Source organism: Netta rufina (assembly GCF_964035555.1).
Source record: "Netta rufina genome assembly, chromosome: 19".
Lineage (NCBI taxonomy): Eukaryota > Metazoa > Chordata > Aves > Anseriformes > Anatidae > Netta > Netta rufina.
The window spans coordinates 5678582-5704531 of record NC_140143.1 but is presented as its reverse complement, the minus strand read 5'-3'; the positions used below and the strand labels follow the sequence as shown (position 1 = coordinate 5704531).

The following is a 25950-nucleotide window of genomic DNA, read 5'->3' as shown; positions in this document are numbered from 1 at the left end:
CAAGATTATGATTGCATAATTATGTGAAAACATGAAAATGGATTCAATTAAAAACCTTTAAGATTCAATTTAGGGTTGGTTAAGAGAAATATGCAGCTCTCCCTCAACATAGCACTGAAAAGGTTTAACAAGTGCTGCAGCAGGAGAAAATGGCACACACAGGATTTGGCCTGAGGCTGCTGTATAGCTGCTGTGTGCAGCACTGCATTTTACTCTGGGTATCCAACAGTGTCACTGTCCATGATTCTGTTTACCCCAAAAATGATAAAAATACCTAAGTAAATCAATACCTAAGTAAATTCAATTTATTAACAAAGAATTTTGGTCCTGAATCATCAAAACATAACTGTTTAACTGCAAGGCCATGTTTATGTCTATCCCTCATGCACAATAGATAAACTTAAATGCTTGGCAGAACTGTAGCCTAAGGAACAAATTGCACATTGATTTCAGTACTTTAGTACCTAGCTTAAAAAAAAAAAGAAAAAAAAAAAGAAAAAAAAAAAGAGAGAGAGATGCACAAAAGCTATAACATCCAAGAAAATACACTAGCATAGAGACCTGTACAGAACCCTATTGAATTACTGACTGACCACAAGGCAGCACACCATCTGTCTTAATTTTGGATTTACTTGAATCTTGGCTCTTCTTAGGCTAGAAGGTGCAGCACTGATGGATTCCTTTTTAAAAGTAAAGCCTAAACCTTTCAAAATCAAGAAATGTAGAACCAGATTCATTTATTTTAAGGCCACATCTTTCTAGCTGCACAAACAGATCTTGAAGTGAAATATAAAGATGATTTACTTCTACTGTAAGACCTCTTTACCCTTGTAGACCAAAATAAAATGGAATTCATGTAAACAAGAAACAAACTCCTTAGCTTATTTTTTCATGGATCTTTCACATCATAGATTATCCTCCCTGACTTCTTTATTTATTCACATATGCATTTATTGTACCTAAATGTAAAGCCAGAAGCCAGATACCTCTCCTCACCCACAGCAATCTGGAAATCTGGAGCTATGTGTTTTAGAAGACTTATGTTTATGTGTGTGTGAAAGAATTGCAAAGTGCTGTGTCTTCAGCAGGCCTTTCACCTTCAGTATTACATCCAAAGGAACAGTCAATTGCCATGCTTCACTGGGAAAATACCTGTCTTTCTTTGCCAGCTGGGTGAAGGTGCTCACAGCTACTAGAGTTTCATGAGAAAGTGTGTATTTGCACCTGCCCAAAGTTGCACAAATATGCTAACAGATGCAAAAATAGAAGCTTTTTAAAAGTAGTCTCTTAATCCTTATATGTTCAAATATCTGGGAAAATAATTGTTTACTTGAAGGTGTTTTTCTCCCTCAGCTAGGGTAATTGGATAGAAAGCTTCTCTGCTTTCCTTTTCTTGCAACCTTAACATTTAATTCCTACTTCAATGTTGCACTGTTTGTAGTTTTTAGTTGTGCTCTTAAGAATCAGTTTTTAAAAGGATGATAAATACCACAAAGGAAAATACCTGATGCAGAGGTAGATTGATCTGTTTAAGGAGAGCTTTCACTGCCATCTGGAGCTCATACAAGAACAATTGAGTAGGGCAGTCTGAAGTATGATCCATACTTTCCACAGATTCTGAGCCAGAAAGTGTTTGGATCCATTCCCACTCATCTCTGTATGTTGAGTTGAGTTAAAATTAGAAATATAACAAAAGTTCAGTGCACAAGCAGGAATTCAGTGTATGTGGGATCTGTTGATAGTTTAATCCTCATATAGCAAAACACTCTAAAATTGTGCAATCCTGATTGTTTGTGGTTAAAAATGTAAGAAAAGTTTAATTTTTCTAGCACATGTACATCAGGCTGAACATTCCTTTCTAACATCTGAAAGTCAAACTGCCTTTGAAATATTTCACTAAGACTTCTCACTCCAGGTTTTCTTTTCCACATATTTTATTCCATATCTACTATAATATTAAAAACAAAAACAAAAACCATAAAACACATGAATAGAAAATGTCAACAGTGACAGTTAGCAGGTTTAGTTTCTGTGGCAAACTCTCTTGTACCCACTGGAGCCAAAAAACTTCCTGGTTTTGTTTTGTTTTGCTTGACATATAGCCATTTTAGACCTGATAAACATACGGATCATCTTTTTAAGACCAAATCCTTAATTCACCCTGCACTATTCAAACTTGAAAGGCATCCAGCACTGAACGTTCAAGAAAAAAAAGTACAAGAAACCCCACTGCAAGATGAGTAATATATGTGGAACAATCTGCTCCCAAATAAAGATCTGATCTTAAACTCAAGAGTCAGACATTGTTATAAACCCTGAAACAGTAGGTTTCATATTCCTTCCAAAATTTTTGTTAGTATTAACTTCTACATTCTGGATATCCTTGTTATCCATATAGATATCCAGTTCCTCTTTGAATCATGCAAAATTCTCAGCTGGTTGCTGAAATGGTATGGGATTAAAAATATCCACAAAAAAAGATGGGGGGGAGGCAAATAAAATGTGTTGCCCACTCAGCAGGGACTAGGCACTGGAAATACCTGCATTTGCCCAATAGATAAAGAAAGCAGTGGACAAATGGAAAATGTGTTTTCTGGTGCACAGTAGTTCAATGGCTGACAGCATTTGTCTAAATAGGCTGTATGTTTGCTGTGTGTTAGTGAGAAAACAGATATTACATGAAAGAATACACTGAAGAATCACCAACACCAATATCCCTTGGTCAGGGAAAATTAACTTCACTGAATTCACTGGAAGCTGAATCAGGGCTGCAGGCTACGATCTTCCCAAAAGACATATAGAAGATCATTACCACTGTGCAAAATGCGAGCAACCACAGAATACTACCCTTAGAAACTAACGGGCTCATATGTATCTTTTCTGGATAGGCCTTCAGAATTGCTGGAAACACACAGGTGCACCTGCTTAGTTCAGCACTGATCTCTATTGTACACACCTGAGCCACAGTCTGCTGGCAGCTACAATTCTCCAACGGCAAAATTGCATTAGACTTAAATGTTCTCTCTCTAAATATATGCATGTAAATACGTGTATATTCACTTACTTGGAGACATTGCCGTTGTCTCGGATTTTGACATGACACAGGACATTAGGCAACTTCTGCAACACGAGAACTTTGATTTGATCCACAGAACTGCAGAGTTTAAGGTAACCCAGATACAAGCCAGAAGGAAGGCGTTGCTGACTTCGTTTGTGATAGGAAAGTATGTCCTGTTTTAAGGGAAACAGTCCTACATATAAATAACATCTTTATTTTTTTTTCCACATAAGAGGAAGAGTTTGGGATCAAAAAGCAACAAATGCTTTTATAGCTGTCTTGTTTCAACAGTGCTCCCAGTTCACAAAGCATTTAAGCACATGCTTAAGTATATAAATAATCTCTGGTAGTTTGGATGCAACTTCCTGCTCAAAACCATACACAGGTTCCTAAAGCTCTTTGAGGCACTAGCAGGCATTAAAAACTGAGACCTCAACCTTCTTCAACTGTTGGATTTAAACTAGCTTAAACAGCACCCACCTCTTGTCTAACCATTTCAACAGTGAGCTGGGTCAGGGAACTGTTTCAGGAAAAGAAGCAGTTGTTTTTCAGCCAGGTCAGCTCCCTGGTTCACTTCTGGTTTGTAACTAGCACAGATGGAGCAGAGTGGCATTGGGGACAAGCTGTCTGCTGGGAAAGGTGGGACAGAGAGGCTGCATAAAGCAGTACTGTCACCGAAATGCATGTAGAGTCACCACCTAAATCTCTTGAAAACCCGTTCTGTATCACCTGCTATCAACAGGAAGATCTCTGTAATTATAGGAGTTGGTGGTCTGCAAAGTTAAATTAACGGCTCTGTTTTGTGAACAAATATTTTCATCAACAAATAGAGCTTAGAAAGAATTAATACTGATGGTGTATTTGCTCAAGGCAGGAGAAGTTTTTAAGGCTATGTATAGCAGTCCCCAAGAAGCACTTGTAAAAAAAATGATGTCTGCTGCCATCCTAGAAATGTGCGCCTCTGCAGTGGGTGAGGATTAAGACACCTGGCCATACGCCTTTACTCTTGGAACCATCAAATTATCTGCCAGTGCTATGCTTGGCTCTGACCAATGCAATTAGACCCTCATTTTCACAAGCACTTCATGAGCAAAATACCCATTCGATGATTAAACAAGTAATACAAGAAAGGGTGGGCATTAGATAGGAATGTGTAAACCATTAGGGGAACATTTTTTCCACTAGGATCTCTGTGGAAATCTGATCAGGCCTGTATTTTGGGTTTCCTAATATAAAACTTTTGCCCAGATTGACATTTTTCTACACCTTTAACACATTTTAATACAGAAAATCTAACATAGATCAGGTAAGTTTTATTGTCTTTTGGAAATTTTTTAACGTTCCTAAAACCCGGTAATGCATATTTTGATTGCCTGTCAGTTTCCGGTACCAAAAGCACAGTCTCTGCCCAAGAAAGTGCCTCAAACGCAAAAATTAACCACAGTAGTCATTGTCTAGCTGAGGTTAGAAAAGATGGGAGTAAGACAATAATTTGCCTTGTAATATTTTGGGTAACTACACCACTCAGTTGTAGAGAAGAGGGAGGCTGGCTACAGATATTTTGTGAGAAATAAGTTGCTGTTACCTACAGAAAACATATGTTAGTCTTACTTTGAACTAAGAGTTTACAAATACCCTGACCCTTGAAGGGCTGAAAACCCATGGCTCTCAATGATGTTAACTGAAATGATAATGCTAAACACCCTCTAGGATCAATCCTTACCTCAGTATTGTTCTAAATGTGAAGTATGGGGGCATGTTATATAGAAATTAAAGGAGAGCTATGGTCAGTAAAGAATTTTTTAGCAACTATACCAGGCTCCAAGGAACTCTGAACCCCACAGAACAAGTTTATTAAGTAGAACAGTAAGGTTTTAAACATAGATTTAGCGTTAAGGTTTGAATGGAAAAATCTTATGGAGTGTAGAAATTTTAAGTGTCTGTATAGGTGCTTAAGAACATCACAGAGAATTTTAAAGGTTTTTATATCCCTTGCTAAGGAATGCTATAGCATGGCTTCCCGAAACTGATAGAAACTGTACCATTCTTTGCTAGGACTTTGAAGTAATTTCTTTAGAATCTCATGGATATTTTACATATTAAGGATCTGATCCCAGCCCCTTTGGAAGTAATATAAGTCTTTACTTTCAATGGGAGCCTTGCCATTAGTTTTATTGGGCACTGGATTAAGGCCTAAAATTCTACAAGACTCTTCCAAAATCAGGGCTCTGGCACAGGCTTTACAAAAGCAAATAACATACAGTAAGAGAAGCAAAGCACTACCTGGATTGTTATAAGCAAAATGTCTAATGCTGTTGGCTCCTCTGGAGTTGAAAGGGATTTCCTCTGGCTTTGTAGTTTGGATACCTGCATCCATTTGCCATTAAAAAATGAATAAAGACTCTCCACTTCTCTTATAGTAACTATCAGTATGTTGCCATGTCGATCCTTGATTGGCTCATAAAAAACTCTACCTAGGTTGTGAGTTCCCAGCAAATTCTAGAAAAGAAGAAAATTATAAAATGAATGTTATTTATCACATATCAGGAAGGTGGTATTTTTTGAAACTTCATTTTGTGCTCACTGATGTCAGACCTGTTGACTTCAATAGAAACTAGACACATAGTCTTTCTTAAACCTTTGCCCAACAGTCACATCATTCAGTGGCAGAAAGAAAAGTTTTTCTCTAGGTTGTGTTAGTGGATTGAATTATGGATCTTCCAGTGTATTTGGTCCAGTAGTGTTTAGTCCAGCATTTGATGGAGAACATTAAACAGACTACTATGACGTGATACCTTTGTAGAAGGACACACTGCAAAGTAATTCACCTATACTTCCCCTTTGTGCCCAGTTATATAAAGATAAAGGATGCAGTTTTCAAAAGCACTCAGTGTTGGTCTAGTGTTGATTCCTTTGGTATCAATGAAGCCCTTCTGGTTTCAGCTTACTGAAGAGCTAGATGCATGCTCAAATGAGAGATGCAGTGCATATCAGAGATACAAAATTCTTCTTCTATGCCTACATCATTCATTTTGGAGACTTCAAATGTTTTCTGGTAGGGTCATTAACTATCATCTCCATTTTCTGCTCTCTGTTTAAAAAATATTATTTTCAGCAACAAAGGAAGAGGCACTCATGACTGCATTGAATGTAAATAATTTTGGAGCTGAACTGTGGGGTGTGTTTATGAAGGAACACAAAGGAATTTGAAGAGACACGGACTCTTTTTCTCTTATTTCAGATACCAAGAATGTGCTAGACAAACCAGCAGAATCTAACAAACTACCAAGGCAAAGCTCTCCAGGAAAATATGTGAGGATTAAAGAAAAGTAATTTTAAAAGACTCCACATAAAATACATATTTTGGTCAAAATCCCTTTCCTCACACAGTAAGGCATCTGCTTATAGGTGCAAACACACTCAATCCAGTGACCAGCCACTGAAGAGATTCCCAGATGTCTTAAAGAAAAATGCCTAACATTTAAAATATGCTCATTACTTCAGGACTTTTCAAGAGATCTACAGTAAGCTGGATAGGGATGGGGGTTGTTTAAAATGAGAACCTGAATTCACAATGTAGCACACTGTACATTTAGGGAAGTGCTGTAACTTTATGACATTGTAAACTGATAGATTATCCTGAATTTATTTATCTGTACTTAGCAGACAATATTTGCTTATAAACTTAATAGTTAAATTATTTATAACTTCTAGGTTATAACACAGTGGGGCACAGTGACTGCCCTTTATGCAGCATAACTTAGCTACTTTAGCTTTATGCATCCCTCTCCAGAGCACACTGTTGATGTCTATATACCACATCCTCTTTTTCTTAACTGCCTGTTGAGGTTAGCCTCTATAGCTGAGTAACACTGGGTGGTTTGGCTATACATTTTGTATTAATTCATGTGTCCACGGATGGGACAAATCATTGCAGGTAGATATTTAGCCATCTAGTTGTGATGTTAATTTAATTACTGCAATATAAGATAGTGCCTAGATGGAGGCAAATAGATCTTTGCTGTCATTGATGACTGTATTCTGAATGACAGTCCAGAAAAAAGAATGGGGACACCTACTCATATACTAAAAAAGTTTTGTGTCTGCTTAGCTTGGCATCCCGTCGCTTGTGTTTTGGTTGCTTAGTTGTCTAGTGGTAACAGCAGGAAAATTACAGTCCCTGTTGTCTTTGAATCCACTGATCTAGTCCCTTAGCAGCTGTATTATCACTGATCTTTTCCATTCTGTCCTAAATTCCTGTGGAGTCAGACTGTTAACTGCCTCAATAAAATGTATTCAACCACATAAACTTTATTGAGATCCTTCCATTGGTGGATCCCATTAGGCCACACACTGTTAAAGGTTGGCAGGTCGGTGACAATCCCTGTGTTCATCAGGGGACCAAACTAACAGAACAAACGATAAGGACAGTAAATTTGCCACAAATTCAGCAGAGCAATATACCACATGGGCACATTTGCTGTATCTCTGTGCTTCAAGCTCTGCTCTTAACATCTCCGGTAGCAAATAATAATGCAAAGTACTAGGAATCTTGGTTATCTCAAAGTGCAGTCCGTGCATACTAACAATGCTCTGTTACAGGCAGCCTACACAGAGGGAAAGAAACTGAGCTAACCAAAGGAGTCTGTGCTACCTAGGCTGAGCTAACCACACCAGAGGGACCTTTCAGCAGATATAGTTAAAACTGTCTCCAGTGAGAGCTCAAAGGACTGACAAGCAGCTGCTGCTTAACACAGGTGGTCCTTCAATAAAGGTACAGCAGACTGGCATTCCACATATTTCGGGATACTTTGGGGAAATCAATCAAGACAGGTGGTTGCCCAGGAAGGCTACTCTCCTGTACAGCTTACTTTGCCAAAAGATGTAAAACAAACCCCACACGGATATTCTTAATAATGGCCACAAAGTATCTGGCTCTCACAGCTGCTATAAAATCTAGCTTATTGCATCGACTGGCAATAAGAGGGATGGCTGCATGGCTGACACATGAGCCAAGCAATATGAAGATCTTCATTAATTCCATGACTGCACCACAGAGTTTTCTGGGCAGCTTTGGTGACTTCATTCAAACAAAAGGTAGTAGAATGAGGTCTGGATATACATTTTCTGTAGGAATCATGCCCACGTCTTTTTGAAAATGTATTGTACTACAACAGTAAATACTCATAGAATCATAGAATGGTTTGGGTTGGTAAAGACCTTAAAGATCATCTAATTCCAGCCCCCCTGCCATGGGCAGGGACACCTCCCACTAGACCAGATTGCTCAAAGCTCCATCCAACCTGGCCTTCAATACTTCCAGGGAGAGTGCATCCACAGCTTCTCTGGGCAACCTGTTCTAGTGCCTCTCAGCCTGTCTTCAGAGCAGAGGTATTCCAGCCCCTTGATCACTCAGATTGTGTCAGTATCACAGGTTGGAAGGAAACCAGGTCTCCTGAGTGTCACTACCATGCCTTAACGTGATATGAACTTGCATGTAGTGCTGCTGTCCCTACCATTCTGCTGAGGGGTCAGTGAAAAATCCATGCACCGCTTCACCTTTTTTAGTCTTTGTTTTTAAGAGGCTATACAGGTTTCTGGTTGGTTCTCTGCACAGAGGTACACCTCAGATTCATTCATACTGAATGACCAACCACAACAGCATAGCCATACTGTTGGTCAAACAGTGTTGCTCTGGCCTAGAAGCTGTTCTTGAGTAGTTTGTAAGCCACAGATGAATCAAGAGTCATGTTCTGGCAACTTCAGCAGTCTACTTGTCCTTCCTTTTTTGGGGTCAGAATCTACCTGCCATTATAGGAGTCCATATAGCACAAAGGAGTGCTAAATCTTACTGAGAGTTTAAATGCTTCACAGATATATTAATAATTAATAGACTTTCTAAGAGGTTTCTGAGCAGTGAATTGAATTCACAGGTTACAATCCCGTGAACTCCCAATCTGCAAACCCACAGCGCTAGCTGGGGTTGTTATTTACTGGTTCATATCTGTTTCTTCCTCTGCCGCTATTGTTTCTTTCCTGTCCTTTTCCTACTATTACTTCTAATAGAACTGTGTCCAGCTGGCAAGACAGACTCAGTAGCTCACTTCACTGTAGATAATAACCCTGCTCCAAAGAATAGGCCAGTGCAGAGTGATGAACCGAAGGACAGCTGGCAGTACTTTCCCTTAGAGATCAGAAAGTCACTAAGTTAATAGCTGGAAATATGCAATGAAACCAACCTGTAGCTGTGCTGCTGCAGAAAGCATCTTTTGCCTGGCTTGAAGTGTTGTTGATGAGGACACGGATATAGACATATTCTGCCTCAGCCATCTGATGTCATCCCACATACAAGACAACTGCAAAAATATGTCTAGTTCAGTCAGTTTTTGTTCTCAGCATTTACAAAAACAGAAATGAAACTAAAAGCATTTTGGACTTAGAAAAATCAGTGGATATTGTTCATTTAGATTTCTTGTGGGTGGTAAGGAGTTGCCTAGATAAACGGGAAACAAACACAGAAGTCATTCTGTAAACATCATGCACCTATTTCAATTGCATTTTAGACTACTGTTTAAAATTGATTTACTGTTCTTCAGGAAATTAAAAATAGTGTGAAATTAGGAAATGTAAAAATAGGTATCTTGAAAGATGATATAACCCTAATACCAACTTCAAAACCTCTAGTTACTTTCTTTTTAGTTCTCCCTCTAAATGTTCATAAAAGTTTTATGTTCCTAGTTTGCAATCACTGATATAGGATCGTGCATTTAAAAGTTAATTGTGCTACTGTGAGTGACCCAATCAGAATTTAACACATATAAGGGTATGTGAAAATTACATTTTGACATGAGTGAAAGGTAAAGCACTTAATCTATTAGCTTTTTAATGTGTTCAGAACGATCAGCCAAGGTTTATGCATGGCTAGCAACAAAACTGTAGAAACAATATACAAAATTAGGCTCCCATTACCTTTGTGAACCACAGGAAATCCTGCATAATTGAACTACTGTGAGAGTCATCAATTTCCACAATTGGGATTTGATCTTCATTGGTTACTAATAAATTGTCTTTGTAAAAAAATATAACAGATAAGTAGAGTCCCCTAAAGAAACAAAAGAAATATTGTCAAACAGCTTTCATGTCTATTGATATGCGTGCCAAATTTTAGCCAATTAATCATAGAGTTTAAGTTCTGAGGTGGCAAATCAAATCATCTGGTCTTTTGTGTTATATAGATCATGCAACTTCAACCAGTGAATTCTGAAAAATATTTGGGAAACTTATCACTTTAAATGATGCGTGACTACAAGAATTTAGGGAATTATGAATCTGTGCAAGCCAATGCCATCAATGCCATCAATTTTACTAAGAGTTTTGCCAGAGTAAACGGTACCCAATGGGGGGGGGGAGTGGAGGGGGCAAGATGTTATGCCCTCTGGAAATCAAAAATTTTACCAGAACTTTTTTTATCATTAATGGGCTTAGTTTTGCTCTCATTACTTTAGACTAAATCTGAAGTAACTCAGTTGAAATCAGGAGGGTTATTATGGATTTACATTAGTGTAATTTAGTGTAATTTGGCCAGCATATCTGCAAAACTGTTTATAGAGATCATTCCTTTCAATATTTACCCTTGCAATTAGTTGCATACATTAAGTAGTTGCCTTAGGGGATTTAAAAACTCTGGAGAGCTCTTCTGAAAGAATCAAACTCTTATCAAAATACAAAGAAGAAAAAGCAAACTAAATACTCCTGGCAATGAAAAAAAGAAATAATCCAGTCTAAAAAAACCTTCATTTGCTAAAACTATCAAGGCAGAGGTTTGTTCAGGTCACACTGGGCTGCAAACCTAGCTAAAAATGTTACAGAATTCTCAATATGTTGCTCGTGGCCAGTGAGATATTAGTATCTATTAGAACATGTTATCTGAGCTCTGCATTTTATATTACGAATGAAATAAATTCCATGGTTTCCTTACTGAGCAGCAACAGATACAGTACTTTAACAATACCTCACTAGCTGCAGTGTTGTGTTTGCATACAATATTTCACTCTGGTAAGCTCAAATTCATTTCCAGCAGTAACAATCAAAGATTGCTAATGATTTCAGTAGCAATCATTAATCAATTTCACTATATTCCTATCAGATGCATGTCTCACACTTATATAATTTTATCAAGTTTATTTGGATTGATAGTTGTTTCACTGGGAGTAGAATGTACTTACATCCATTTTTAAGGTGTTGTTCACTATTACATAAAAGCAACAACTGCTAGATAAAACTCAGAATGTTTGGGAGATAAAATGAATGACAAACCGTTTCAGAGTCTTCACAAATTTGTTCGATGAATGAAACAGGTGCTTCAGGCTTCTGGAGACAGATTGCTTGCGACCAGCATTTTGTAATTTGGAATTTTCTGAAATGGAAAAAAAAAAAACCAACAAAAAACAACAAACAAAACCAAACCCAGCTTTTACATTTCAGTTAATAACACATAAAGAACCTTTATCTCTAGAACCACAATACTAATACTAATCAGTTGGTGTCCTCTTTATTCCTTTCAACAGACAACACTTAGGAGCATACTCATATACAACTTTTTTTTTTTTTTCTTGTAGTTTCATTCTCTTAACAATATTGCACATCAAGCAATGTCCTTATTTGCAGCAAATTCAGACTTGGTAAAATTGTTGTTTTGTTCCTAGGACAAATATAGCTTAAACCAGTATCACATACTCTTAGTGTTCAGGATGAATATGAATTTTACAAGTGGTCTCAAAAACACAAGAGAATCAAACCATCAGCCAGCATTTTAGGATAATGTAATTCCTCAACATATGTCCATGAGACCTGCTTTGTGTCTGCAAGGATCTCTGGATCAGCTCTCACAAGCGACGAACAGACTCAAAATATAAATATTTGTCCAATATTCTTAAAAAAAAAAAAAAAGTGTTTTGTTTATATATTACATAATTTCTTATTTTCATGAATTTCACTTAATATATTTCCTTCTCTGATATATATGGCTGGAGTTTTCTTTTAAGTCAAAGAAAAATCTTCCAGTGAAACTGAAACTCTTAAGCTCTGTAAAACAGCTGTGACCACCTGTATACCTGTAAGTGGTTTTTAGAAGGTATGCCAATAGATGGCAGTCAGCAACATGCACTGTAAAATAATATTAGTATTGTCAGAAGTAGTTGTATACATATAGCTTGTAAAAGGAATGGGTGCCTAAAACTTTTTTTTTTTTTTTTTAATTTTTAATTTTAAAAAATCTTTACGTATTTACTGTGATCTGAAAAGAAAGACAGAAAGAAAAATCTAACTGTGAAATTACATCTCAGTCTTCCAATATCTGACTGATTTATCTTTATTTGGAGGAAGTACAGATACCCATCCAGACTGAATCACCAAACATTTCGAGGGACAACCCTCTCCAGCAGGGGAAAATATAACTCATGAAAGATCTTACAAGAAAACTATTTGTTGAAAGCTGATAATCAGTCTGCTTAGGTGTATTCAGAGTAACATATTTCCCACATACCTCTAGTGCGAAATAGGAGGTGTCTATCTGTGTCTCCCTAGCAAGTTCTAATTTGAATGTTTAAAGAACATCTAAATTTGCTCTTGTCAAAACCCCATCTGTGGAAGCACTCAACATATTTTTAAGTGATGAATAAATTTGCACCGTAATTTGCACATTGAAAACCACAAAAAGAAGACACATTGTTAGCATAATTACCTCTCTGCTGAACAGCAAGTACAAAGAGAGCAAGGTTCTATTGGGGTGAAATAATACAATTCTGATGTATGAGACTTATTAGATCATCAAATCCATTGTCTTTCCACTGCAAACTTGGTCTCCATGGCATATTCTCCAATGCAATGTTCATTTTAGTTTAAATAGACTCATTCTAATCTATGGCTGCTCCTTTGATGCAACTGATCTTTGTTTTCTTTGTCTTTTTGAAAAAATAATTTGTTTTTCTATCCATATCTCCTCAGATCATTTTTATTTTACTCTGAGCTGTCTTCAATATATCACAGTAATGTAAACCAAATGCTATATGAAAACTCTTGTCTTACTGTTTCCTTCTTCCAAGGTTAAGACCAATTTAGGAATACAAATTTCATCCTAATTATGCAATTTTCTCCTATATTAGCAATGGATGGAACAGAAGAGGAAATTGCTAAGAGCAAAGCAACATAATTCTGTATTAAACACCTAGAGACTGCAGCATTACAGTAAGAGGGCACATTACCAGTGAAATATATGTTATTGGGCTATTCAGTGGTTTGGGTTTGGTCCACAGCTTCTTTGAAGCCAACAGCAAAAGACATAATGCAAAACTAGATGGAGACTGTAAATTCTTCTACTTGCTGTTTGCTTTTATTTTACAGTACAGTATGTCTAGGAGCCAAAAAACATGGAGCCGAGATTAGAGGATACTTTGGATCTATAGGAAATGAAACTTTAACAGTCTGTTATTTAATTAACTAATAAATAACAGAGTAACCTTCTACAGCAGCACCAGTAAAAACAAAATAAGTCAATACTAATAAATGATAAGGTAGAGCTGTGAGCTCTTTTAATAGTTCAGAAGCAAACATATATTGGCCAAGATTAGAGAAGTTCCAGTGAATATATTTAGATCAGAAGCTTTCACACTGGACAATTAACTATATTTAGCAGTTTTTCTCTTGGGTAAGATTTATAAGTGTTTCTTTGCAGTTCACTTAAATACAACAGATACTTAGAAGCAACCTAAGTTGACTGTGGAGGAATAAGAACAAAGTTGCATGCTCAGCCTGCTAGCATGCATCTGCTCTAGAGGAATGTCTGTTATGCCGTGCCATTTCTCCGAGAAGGAAGATCATCTGGAATTCTTTGTCCTATCTCTAGACAAACGGGTGCCTCTCCTCAAGTGGGGCAGATGTGAAGTAAATGGAATTACCTCAGTGCAAAATTATCTGGGAAGAAATCTTAGCCCCACAGATCAGACAGTCTGTGGAACAGCTAAAGATCATTAACGGTAACACTGAATAATGAAGCAAATTAGCACAAGAGGAGCTAGATCCCACTGTAATCCTAGTAGAGGGCACACAATGGGATTTAGAGTTTTTACTAACAGTGCAAGTTTATGAAAACACATGCAATAACTGGAAACTTCCAGGAAAAAAAAATACTCAATTTAAAGCTACATAATTTTAGCGGTGCAGACAACTGACATTGGGATAATATGCACAGAGGCATAATGGGGACTGTTAGCGTTAGGTCAGAGGTTGGACTCGATGATCTTGAGGTCTCTTCCAACCTAGAAAATTCTGTGATTCTGTGTGTGTGATAATTCCATGCAGAAGTTAAAGGCATACATAGCAGACAGACACCTCGATAACTTAAGATCATCATAGATTCCATGTTACCTCACCTCAAAAAGGAATGTCTTTCAAAGAAAATTCTGTATCTCATGAACAAGCTATAGGCATGATAGTCATATTACTGAGTGGTGTATTTTGGAGTCATGCTCATAAAGTCATGCACAACAGCTGAAATTTTAACTTTTTAAATTGTCTATCTGACCTTCTTAGTCCATGGCCAGGTTCTTCAGACTCTTTTTGTATATTCTCATTAAAAAAAAAAAAAAACACAAAACAAAAACAAAAACACTTTTAAAATGTGTCATGGAATCAGAGATCCTTCCTTTTGTTAAATGCAATGAAAATAGGCTCTCTGATTGTGAATCAAGTTATGATTAGAAAAAATTTATTTCACTTCTGACTTCTCTAGTAAATACATTTCAACCAAATTACAGAAAAAAAAATATCTGGTAAGCATTTTACTGAAGAGTTGGGTTCTTTTCTTAATGAAGCATCACACAATTGCTTAATCCACTCAGAACTGTTTAGAAAGAATGATCTACAAGCAAAAAATACTTAAAAAATACATTTGAAGTGTTGCCAGGACATACAATTGTAGTAATTCAGTTATGATAGTCTGTAGCATGGTATTATGAAGACAAATGGATGACTGTTGTTTGTAATCATCAGGGTTTTCCAGAAGATTAAACATATGAAAGCAAAGCTTCCTAAGTAATTCCCTAGGAGATTTCATCATATCACAGAGCAGGTTCAAAAGCAACAGCTGATCTAATTCCAAAAGCTCTTAAACTCACTGTACATTCCAATGTATTCTTCCTGGTATTTTTGTAAGCTTGTTTTCTTTAGTCCCTGAAATGCAAAGCATAGGGGAAAATGCAGGCTTCAGTGCAAAGTCTGAATGAACAGACCTTAGCAAGAGATGTGTGGAATCTGAGTGATTTAACCCTCCCAGATCACACTGGAGCACTAACACACAACCTTTTTCATGTAGCTCTTGCATTACGTGGCTTTTACCTATGTTATCCAAATAGTCTTAGACCTTCTAGATGGACTATCCTCTCCACTTTTTTCACCTTTGCACTCCTCCTCCACTCTTGTTCAGCCAGCCTGAGCACCATGCATGTGATATCCTGCTGAGGAATCACTTAATGGAAAGCCAAGGTGCCAAGGTTTCAGTTTTGAATCTGTCTCTGTCTTCACTTAGCTTTAATTCACTGCAAATCAGTGGCGGTAAGCAGATTCAAGCAATTTCAAGCTATTTATTGACATATCTAAAACAAATGAGGAAAACAGAGGTTACAATATGCACTTTCTCAGAAGAGTGTGGTAAAGAGAAACATGGTAAAAACTGATTAAATGTATAAAAAGCATATCCATGCTGATTTCTGTCCATGACAGTTGACACAGGCCTCTGTATTATATTAAATGAAAAACTTTATGGGAGCTTTTCAGTCACACACAATAGCTTATCTCAGATCCTTGATCAGATTTCTCAGATTTCACTAAGACTGACAAATAATGGAATCAAATTTCAGAGTCAAAGTGATGTCATAACTGTCATAACTCTTACTTTTTCTGCCTTTTTTTTTATGTCTTTATTCTTTTGCAAATTACTGATATACAACAGATTGACATTAGTTGTATATTTAAGGTAAGTTCGAAAGGCTCTCCTATTATGTTACAAACCTGATTTATCCAAAATATACTACTGTATAATGTTAACATTACAAGCAATTATGAGATTTTTATTTTGTTGGAGGTAAGGGTGTTACTCAAGCTGACTCCATAGTGTAGTACTACCATATGTAATTTCCCACATCCTCTTTCTGACATGCAAGAAAATGTTCTGAGCTAAACAGATTTTCTATATTGTTGTTATTTATTATTTAAGGAAAAGGAGTTAGGAAATCAGTAACAGAATTGTCTGTGCTTTGCTTTGAGACTGGAGTTAATTTCTGGAGCAGTGGTATTTTATAAGAACCAGGCACTGGTGTCAAATTCTTAAAAGAAGGGATTTTCTGCATGTTGTTTATAACTGCTTCTTTTCTGGGCTGGAATGTCAGTAAAACAATTTATACTAAGAATATTCTCAGATGTTCCATCACTTATTCTCTGTTGACTAGGAAGGTGGCCTGAAAGACCTGAGATATGTACTAACTTCAGAAGGGAAAAACTGTACCATGGAAAGACTTCTTTAATAGCATGAAAAAGCTATGTAAGAGATAGAATACATCACTTTATTTTCACTACCAAGGCCACCTGCAAGTGATAATGCTTGCATGGATTTTAATTAGAGAAACAACATTTTCTTGCAATATCTCCTTTCCCTTTCCAAGCAACATAGCTGAATAGTTTAAGTTTCTATGGTTACAATTGGTTGTGGCAGACTGTGGATTGTCATGATTGTGGCATATTTGCACATAAAGAACAAAGGCCGCATCTTTCCAATTCAGCCACGTGATTTTAGCCTTAAGTATTTCTGTGATTTTAAATCAATTGATGCAGCTTGAAATAACAGTCATACTACGTGGAGAAAAATGAAAACTTCATGGTAGTTCAAGTTTTCTGTTTAAAATAAGTTCCTTTGCAATGAAGGATTATTCCAGTTAGAAGTTTATTTTAAGAAAATAAATAGCACTTTTCAACAACCCATATAGAACAGGAGTTTTTATATATTCTTTAAAAAGAATGCCAAGCTGTTGCCTTGGCTCTTGAACTATTAAAGGCACAGTCTGTTTCTCATGAATGAAGAGCAAAGAGCTGGCTGAGATTCGAGCTCTCTCCCAGTTTTGATCCATTCTATTTGAAAATGTAGCAATCTTATCTTCCCACTGCATTGTGCAACTATTTTTCATTATAGATTGGCATCACATGCAGTAGAGTACTTAGTGTCTTCCATTTGGAGGCAGCCAAGTCCCTCTTTTGATCCAAACCAGTTGTTAAATGTCTAAAGTATTTCTTTATATGAAAAAAAAAAAAGATCCTTGAAGCATTTTAGCAGAATCCGGTGTAAAACTGATTTGTAGGAATAAGCAAATCAATAGGTGCATAGGGTACAGAGGGAGAAAGGGTGTGTCTCTGCTTGTGCACATTCTAGTTTTCAGATGTTTTCATCCAACTAATTTCAAGGGTTAAGAGCAAGATAGTATGCTAAAGTGATTCCAGATGGGCCAATATTAATATCTTTCTTTTCCTGATGAATGAGAAGGTATGACCTAGTTAGAGAACTGCTAAAATTACAGGCGCCACGGAGGCTTCAGCTGGTGCCCTACCACATAGATATTTATCCTTACCTCTGCAATTATAATGCTGATGAGCTGCTCGAACCTGCTGAAGGAGACGTTCCAGGGCCTCAGTGTGTCCCCTGTGCCGAGGTTCTCTTCCACTGCAGTCTTTCCAGTCTATTGAACAAAGGAAATAAACAGAAATGAAACACAAAGGAGCAGGAGAAGGTTTTAAAATATTTTCTTGCCTCTGATATTTCTGGGCTTTATGGGATTCTTACATCTGGGCATACAGGAGAAAATGACAGTTGTTTTTAAGTCTGCTGTTGTTACTTATACAATAAGCTTCCTTTGCCTTGTTCCAGCTAGGTAATTAATCATAATGATTATTAACAAAGAGCTCACAATCAGCTTCCAGTAGCTCCTGTAGTGACTGACTAGACAATAGCTATTTCTCTTTAGTACATAAATGGCCTCTGCTGCTTTAGTGTCAGAGCTGCTCTCAGCCCGTACCATCCCGACCCTCTCAGTACCTCCCTAAAATCATACTACTGCTCATTCTGCATTTTGTTGAGGCACCAGGATGCTAAATGGCTCTCCTGCAGTTATAGAGGGAACTTCTTGCAAAGCAGAGGTTGAACATCTTCCTACATCCTGAGTTAGCTCCGTAGCCACAGAAACTCACTCCGAGCAAAAGAATTTCTGAAAATCTACACCCAGCAAAGAGACCTGAATGAACAGTTCCTGCCCTGGAGTCCACAGTCTGCTCAGCACTGCACTCAAGAGGCCAGAAGCTGTGGTTTCTGTCCCGCATCCCCTGAACCTACAAAAGTGTTTCGCTGTTATTTTGCTGCTAGCTATAATCTGTCTAGCTTTTAAAAAGTAGACAATCCATTCACAAACTGGAGGATGAAACTGTGTGTATCAGAGAAGAGCTTTTTTATTCCAGATTTGACTATTTTTATACTTTAATTGTAATAAATAATATTACACTACAGTTTCCTGACTCACAATAATGGTGGATCAAGGTATTAAGAAATTTGTCTCCAAGGGAGTTATCCGCATAACCAAGAGTAGAATTTTCTCCCACGATTGTAGCACATTTTTGTTTGCAAACAGAATATTTCTTTAGCATAGTTTTGTCTTTATTCTGAGGTAAACAAGAGCAAAATTGCAGTGAAATGGGACAATGGTACTGCAAGAGCCTTGTTTATCCAACCCTCTCCATTACCACCATTGAGACCAGGTACAGCTTGCTTTATTTTCTCACATTAGCATGCTAGGTTATTAAATTGTTACATTAGCCTAATAAAAACAAGTGCTAATGCAATAAAATGAAAACTCCAACTTTACTGCACTAATCAATACAAGGGAAACTATAATATGCTGAGCCATTTCAGCAACGAACACTAAGCCTGGAAAAGTGACTAACAATAGAATGTGATTATAGCAGATTAAAAACTACAAATGAAAATGTATAGCCCTAATGGAATCTGAAAATACCTGCCATAAGTTTGAAAAAGAAAAAAGGCTTTTGGGTGTCTGGAACATTTTTTGTTTATGGGCTAGATTCTACCAAAACATGTATCCATACTAGAGTATTTTACATACTGCATGCATCCCACAGCTCCACCAACTTCAGAACTGAAATCTATAACAATGGTTCAATGGATAGGATGTATAATGCTACAAGGTAGAAGACAAAATATGATATGTGCAAGTATTTTGGTTCTACCAGTTGGAATTCAAGTTTTGATTCCTTTATGTGCTTACAAAAGAAGTTCCATAAAACCGAACTCTCTAGAAAAAAGAAATGAAAGTCAAAAGATTGTTTTTTTTTGTTTTTTTTTTTTTTTTTGTTTTTTTTTTTGTTTTTTTGTTTTTTTGTTTTTTTGTTTTTTTTTGGTAATGTTAGTGACTAGAGGACAACATTCTGTTGAAGGACTTGAGAAGAATAAAAGATAAGAAAAATGAGTTAACATATGATATTGGGGGGTAGTGAAAGGAGTTCAATTGTATTTATTTACTTATTTCACTTCTCAATGACATGCTAACTAAATCATGAATTCCAGCATTTTTTTTTCTTGTCTTTGAAGAGCCAGAAATTCTGACAGCAACATGAATAATCAAACTGGGAGTGCAAACAAGCTCAACCTACTTGAAGGAGAAGCATATGCAGGAGTAGATTTGCGTGGAGGTCCCCATCCTTTCATGTTGTATGCTGAAACATGAATGTAATACCTCTGACCCTGAAAATGGAAACAACTGGAGTCAAAACTTACATTTGACTCAAAACCTTGGCTGTTATAACTAGAGAGCAGTCCCTCCCCAAGTTCTTTTGAAAATCTCTTAGGGGTGTCAACTAATGAACCATGACAGATGGAAGAATAGCACAAAGATTTCAGGGCAGGTGATTTGCAGAGGGTTAACAGAACACATTGATTCCAATTGAGAAACTGTAATTTCTTCTACCACAGCAGAGTCCTGGGAACAATTACTTCAAGAGTAAGGAAGTCCCATTTCTCCTTCTTGCTACAAGCACAGCAGCTGAAGAAGCTTCATCTGGCTGCCACTGAAATCAGTCAGACCTTTATCACTTATCTTGACGTGTAAACCTAGGCCAAAGGAAAGTGCTTCTGAAAGTTTAGTTTTCATTTACAAATGTTATATATTCCGGAGATTATAGACAAACACATCGTAAGCACTGTTCTTAAGCATGTCTAAGAAATTGACTGTGCAAGTTTGCTTGATTTTTAACTTAAGAAATTACTTTGTTTTGTTGCTGGAAAATGAAAAGCAGAGAAAATGCATATTGTGGCTCAGCTCCCTAGCAAACAGCTTGACAAATCAAAGATTTCTCCAGAGAAAAGGCTAGGAAAAAAAAAAATAATATATATATATATATATATATATATATATATATATTATTCTATTACATAAAATTGGGGTTTTATACTGTGTCCATTTCTTAGCCTTTAATATTAATTCTCCCATTTTGAGACCCTATGTATTAGGGCCCTGGCCAATGGCTTTTGAAACATGCCTCCCCCTACTATAACTTTGTAGGTCTGATTCAGTGTGCAGTGAGTTCAGTGGAAAGACTGAAGTTCAGTGGATGCTGGCTTGGGCTGCTGTTGATGTTTCCAGTGGAAATAGTTGTGTGTATTTTGAGCAAGCTTCATTTTCATCAGGTATTTTGTGAAATCAAATTTGCTTGCACAAATGGTCCTGAACAGGCGATAGAAAGAAGGTGTTCAGGCACATGGTCTGAACTATTCTGGTTGAGAATACATGTGAATATTCATGAATTTTCTCTATTGTTGACCCAGTTCTTATCAGCGTAAAATAAGTATACAAAAATAAATAACAAAAATGAAAATGACTGCCATCAAATGTGCTCCTGAAAGAAGTAGAAGAGAAAGAAGTTATTTTAGTTGTCTGTCATTAGAGTCAGGACTAGATCTTTCACGAGCCTTTGATCTGCACTAAGATTATCCTGTGATCCAGAAAACAGCAGCTTTCATTCCAATCCTTTTGGCTCTACTCTAAGCATGACAACTTATAAACCAGTTCATGCTGTCTGTCTATTCCTTTGTGAATTTCAGATTATGGATACCAGACATATTATGCTTAATGACTGGAACTTGCTGTTAGAAGAAAGGCACTCTGCAGTTGTTACAACAGGCATGGATGCAAATTATCAGTGCCTTTTTATCATTGGGGCAGCAGGGAGCATCAAGATCTAAATGAATCATTTGGCACTTACTGTTTTGAGACCTGTGATGGAGCACCTCAAAGACTGAAGATTATCCATAATTATTTCACCAACCAAGGGAGAAAAGTCTTCTGAACAGCTCCATTCCACTAGGAAACAAGTAGTGGGAACAAATTGAATCAGATTACAGTCCAAGAAAAGAAATCAAAGTACTTTAATAACTTCACAGGTTAACTTTTCTTCTAGCAGTTTACCATTCCACGTGGATACTAAAAGTCCTATTTAGCAATAATGTTTAGGAAAACTTTATACAATAATTAAATTATAACTGTGTGTATGAGAAAGAAAAGCAAAATATTGCTCGAAAGCTTTTTAGGAAAGAATGCTTAAAAATACACTGCAATACAAATTACATTCAGTCAACATTTGCTCTCTGTTAAACAATTTCCTTTTAAAGAAAGGGAAGCAGTGGAAAAGAGTAGGTAGAGGATTTGGACCTGCTAATTCCATTAGACAGTTTATATATCAAAACCAACAAAAAGCACAGTTTTGCAATAATATTTGCATAGATAAGCATAGGCTGAGAGTCCTTTGGGTTCCACAGGACCACAAAACCGTAATCACCTAGCCTTGGCTGCTCTGTGTAGAAATAACCAATTGGATAGATTCAACACTGACTATTCTCCTTGTTGATTTCAGTTGGCTTTGGCTCTCTTGTCCAAGCCTGGTCCTGCAATGGTCACTGAAATTAGAGTTCTGAAAGGATCTATGCCTTGTCTTGTCCACTTTTGAAGTGCACTAAGTGGCTCTGGGCTGGCAGATCCCTCCCAAACTGTTGTGCAGCATGAATTACAAAGAACACCTTCACCAAAGTGCTTCCATCAACTTGTACAGACCACAGTTGTTGCCCAGTTTCTACTTACAGGGTCTGTAATGATCATCCTTCTGTCAGTATTCTTCCTCATTCCTTGCAAAAATTAATGTGACTGTAAAATAATATCAAACAGACCATGAAAAGCTACCACAAGTTTCTTTTTTTTTTAAATACATGCAAGTGGGGAACTGATTGCTGCAGATAAGAAAACAATCTCTCCTTCTTAAATTATATTTTTGTAATGACAGCTACCAGGATTAGAGTTAAAGTTAATCACCAAGTCATACCTCTGTGCTTTAATAACTTGTACCTTCAGACTCAAACTTTCAGGCAAACCTATCAAAAACATAGTGAAATTCATCTCTTAATAATTCTACTGTAGATGGGGAAATCCCTGCGACTTTGTGAATGAGCAACCCATCATGAAGGCATTGCTAAATCTTTGCCTCCTTTCCAAGAGAGTGTTGGGAGAGACTGCTCTGGTAGTAAACAAAAAGTATCAGCTGTGTAGCTCTGAAGTACTTGGGACTTTAAGAAAGAACAAAAGACTGGGTGCTTCAGCAATGTAGAAGTTCAATATAAAAATATGCAAGTATAAAAACCTGAAGATGAAGAGGGTCCTTTATAAGAGCCTAGGAACAAGAGCTGGTCTTGTAGAGTGTACCAACTGTGCTGTAAAGGACCTGAGAGCTGTTGGGTGAATTAAGGATGGAGCATGTTCCAGTCCTGTTCTGAACACCCCAAAGGCCTGCTTTGTCATGAACGCTGAATGTCTTCGCTGTTGCGGCTTTCCATCTGACACTTCACGTTATGTCAGAGCAGGGGTTTTTTGTGTGTTTAATATATTGGTGACTATGTGTTTTAATGAAGGTGCCCTGTATTCCAGAGCTAGCAAATGCACGATGTGTTGCTGCGGTAGCCAAGATAAGTAGTAATTTTTAAATAAACAGCAGTATAAACAGTTACATAAAACTCATGTAAATTGCTGGCACATAATTTTAGACTGGCTTAAGTTATGCAACCTACTTGTGGCCAAGTGTTTTTTTTTTTTTTTTTTTTTTAATACTCAATTCATGCACTTTAAAATAAAGGGACGAGTTTGTTTTCACCTGTTTCTTTCCCAGTCACTATATTTCTGTTATATTGAATATGCCTTAAATGGCTTATCAGACAGACAAGAGACAAAATGGTGGTATAAAATACCTCCTGACGCTTTTGCAGATTCATTCAGGAAAGCACCTTCTCCTGAGTAAAGTAAATAGCCCAAGCCACAGCAGAATTTGTCACTTCTCTTGGCATTTGTTTTTGCTTGCACTTAAATTATTCACTGAATTGCTGAATAGATTAATTAGACCGAGGGACATAACTTATGTTGCTAAGTTGATGGGGTTTACTGAATAGTGTACTGAGTCGGATTCTGGATTTTATTCTTGCATTTGCTACTGACTTGCTGTGTGACTTTGGGCAAAGCACTGTGCCACTATGACTTAACCCAGACTCTTATGCAGCAAGGATTCTCTCTCCTTCCTTTCCTCCCTGTGTCCAGAGCCGAGGATGAAGGACTCTGTGATCTTAGCTTGTGTTCCCAAGGGTCTCTGAACAAATAATTGCATTGTTCAATAGCTTCCTTTGAAATGTAAAACTGAAAGAGAGCCCTAATGCTAGAAATCCCTTCACATCATCTTTTTCTGTCTGCTGATCTTTATGAAATAATTATAACAATTTACACTCATAATGTCTTACCAAATTAAAGCAACAAGGCAGCTAGGAGGAATCAGTGTGTTGGTGTACACAGCATCATCAGCTCAGATGGAGAAAAACATTCTTGATTTTTTTATGTTTGCAGTTTTTGGTCAGCTCCTCCGAACTGCCTTGACCTGCCCTTCCAGACTAAATCAGAAATGGATACCAATTTTTGCAGATTTGAGTTCAGGCTCTCTCTATGCCTCTCAGAATTTGGAAATTCTGCAAAGAATGATAGCAGGGAGACAGGTTATACCAGCTGTACAGAGTATTCACAGAGATCCCAGCATAATGCTTCCACGAGGAAAAACAAACAAACAAAGATTTGGCACTGAGGAGTTTTGATGTATTTCCCTGTATCTCCTGTATCTCTCTCTCTCTCTCTCTCTCTCTCTCTTTTTTCTTTTTTTTTTTTTTATACTCAATTCATGCACTTTAGAATAAAGAGGCAATATGGCCTTCCAATGTGGCCAATGGTCAAAAAGCTACAACACAACTTAGCATTATAATAACAGCCAAGATTTGTGTCTCAGCCCTGGTATGGCCAACATCGCCCAGTCTGGCTGTGAAAAGAAAAGTGGGAGAAAATACATGCTAGAACTGTGAAAGGGGACTGGAGAATAAATAGGATTCTTATGCAAAGACTTCACGCCCTAGGAAGGTATAGCAGCCTTGGCTCCGATTCTGCAAATTTCCACTCCCAGTGGGTACATTTCACTCATGTAATCTGTGCAACCAAAGCCAGCATGGGAGCTTATGAAAGTAAGGACAACTCATTTGTGTGAAGCAGGCATGGGTTAGGTTCAGCTTCTTCCCAAAACATAATACATTAAAATCTAATTAATAGTGAGTAGTTGGGCAAATGCAAACAAATAAGTCATCTATCAAAATGTACGAGACAAACTGGAACACTGCATAGCACTGTTAACAAAGAAAGTAAACACGCAAACCCTAATTCAATTAATCTGCTTAATGGGATTCCACTGCTTTTCCTCTGGTTCTCCTGTAATATATTTTTAAAGAGGGACATTGCTGAATAGATGTTAATTACTCATATTTAAGGCTTTTATTCCTTTATAAACTAATCCCTACAGTAATTTAGAGATTTTTCACCTCTCCCTAGCACTGCAGCCAGGTGTCACAAGCAAAACTGTCTTGATTTGTAGATTTTTTACTTAATTTAATTTATTGCCAATTAATCTATTCACTAATTCAGATTGAGAAGAAAGAAAATATAAACAATTAAGCAATCACTTAAGCAAACACCCTTTCCCAGGCTCAATTTAAGCCAAATACTTATCCACCCCTTTCCTAGTATCAACTTCCCTTGCTTCCACCAGAGGGTTATACTCAGCAGTGGGGTTTTCCATCAGTTTCAGAGCTGTCTGGGCCAGCTGTGAGCAGCACCCTTCAGTTCCTGGCCTCCTCTGACACCCACGGCCTCCGGCTACCAACATCTGTCAATATATGCCTGACGCAGTACTCAGGCATGAATTAGTGGGTGCTCATGCGTGAGCTAATTGGGTGCTCAGACATGAGTTATTAGGGTGCTTGTGTGTGAGCCAGCTGGGCGCTCATTAGTAAATTAATTGGGTGCTCATGCATGAACTGATTGGGTGCTCATGCATTAATTGATTGGGTGTTCATGTATGAACTAATTGAGCACTCATGCATGAAAACAGTAAACCCTGCAATTTATGTTCAACACACAAGGTAAGAGCTTGAAGCAGATCCAAAGACCTGATTCCAACTTTACGTTTATTTATCAGTTCTGTGGGTCTGATCTAATCACTAGAGCAGTATCAAGTTCTGGTTGGAGAGGCAAAATGGCTTACTTTTAGACCCTTGTAAATGAACAAGAGAAGTCCATGATGGATCAGAGAAGACTTCAGACAAACTGGTTCCTAGTCACCTTGTGTTCCAGACCTGCCACACTACAGGAAATTCACCTCTTCTA

The 25950-nt window shown here is 37.3% G+C and overlaps 1 protein-coding gene across 1 annotated transcript in view; it reads right to left on the bottom strand.

Moving 5' to 3' along the window:
• Nucleotides 1–25950, bottom strand: part of ANKFN1 (ankyrin repeat and fibronectin type III domain containing 1) — a gene marked incomplete at both ends in the record, with an annotated part of 54686 nt that overhangs the window by 10393 nt on the left and 18343 nt on the right. The window contains 9 exons of the mRNA XM_084298283.1: nucleotides 1505–1655; nucleotides 3065–3231; nucleotides 5342–5557; nucleotides 9298–9414; nucleotides 10028–10160; nucleotides 11375–11474; nucleotides 17731–17838; nucleotides 19820–19910; nucleotides 21428–21525. Of these exons, the coding sequence (XP_084154409.1) occupies nucleotides 1505–1655; nucleotides 3065–3231; nucleotides 5342–5557; nucleotides 9298–9414; nucleotides 10028–10160; nucleotides 11375–11474; nucleotides 17731–17838; nucleotides 19820–19910; nucleotides 21428–21525 (1181 nt within the window). The remainder of the gene's footprint in view (nucleotides 1–1504; nucleotides 1656–3064; nucleotides 3232–5341; nucleotides 5558–9297; nucleotides 9415–10027; nucleotides 10161–11374; nucleotides 11475–17730; nucleotides 17839–19819; nucleotides 19911–21427; nucleotides 21526–25950) is intronic.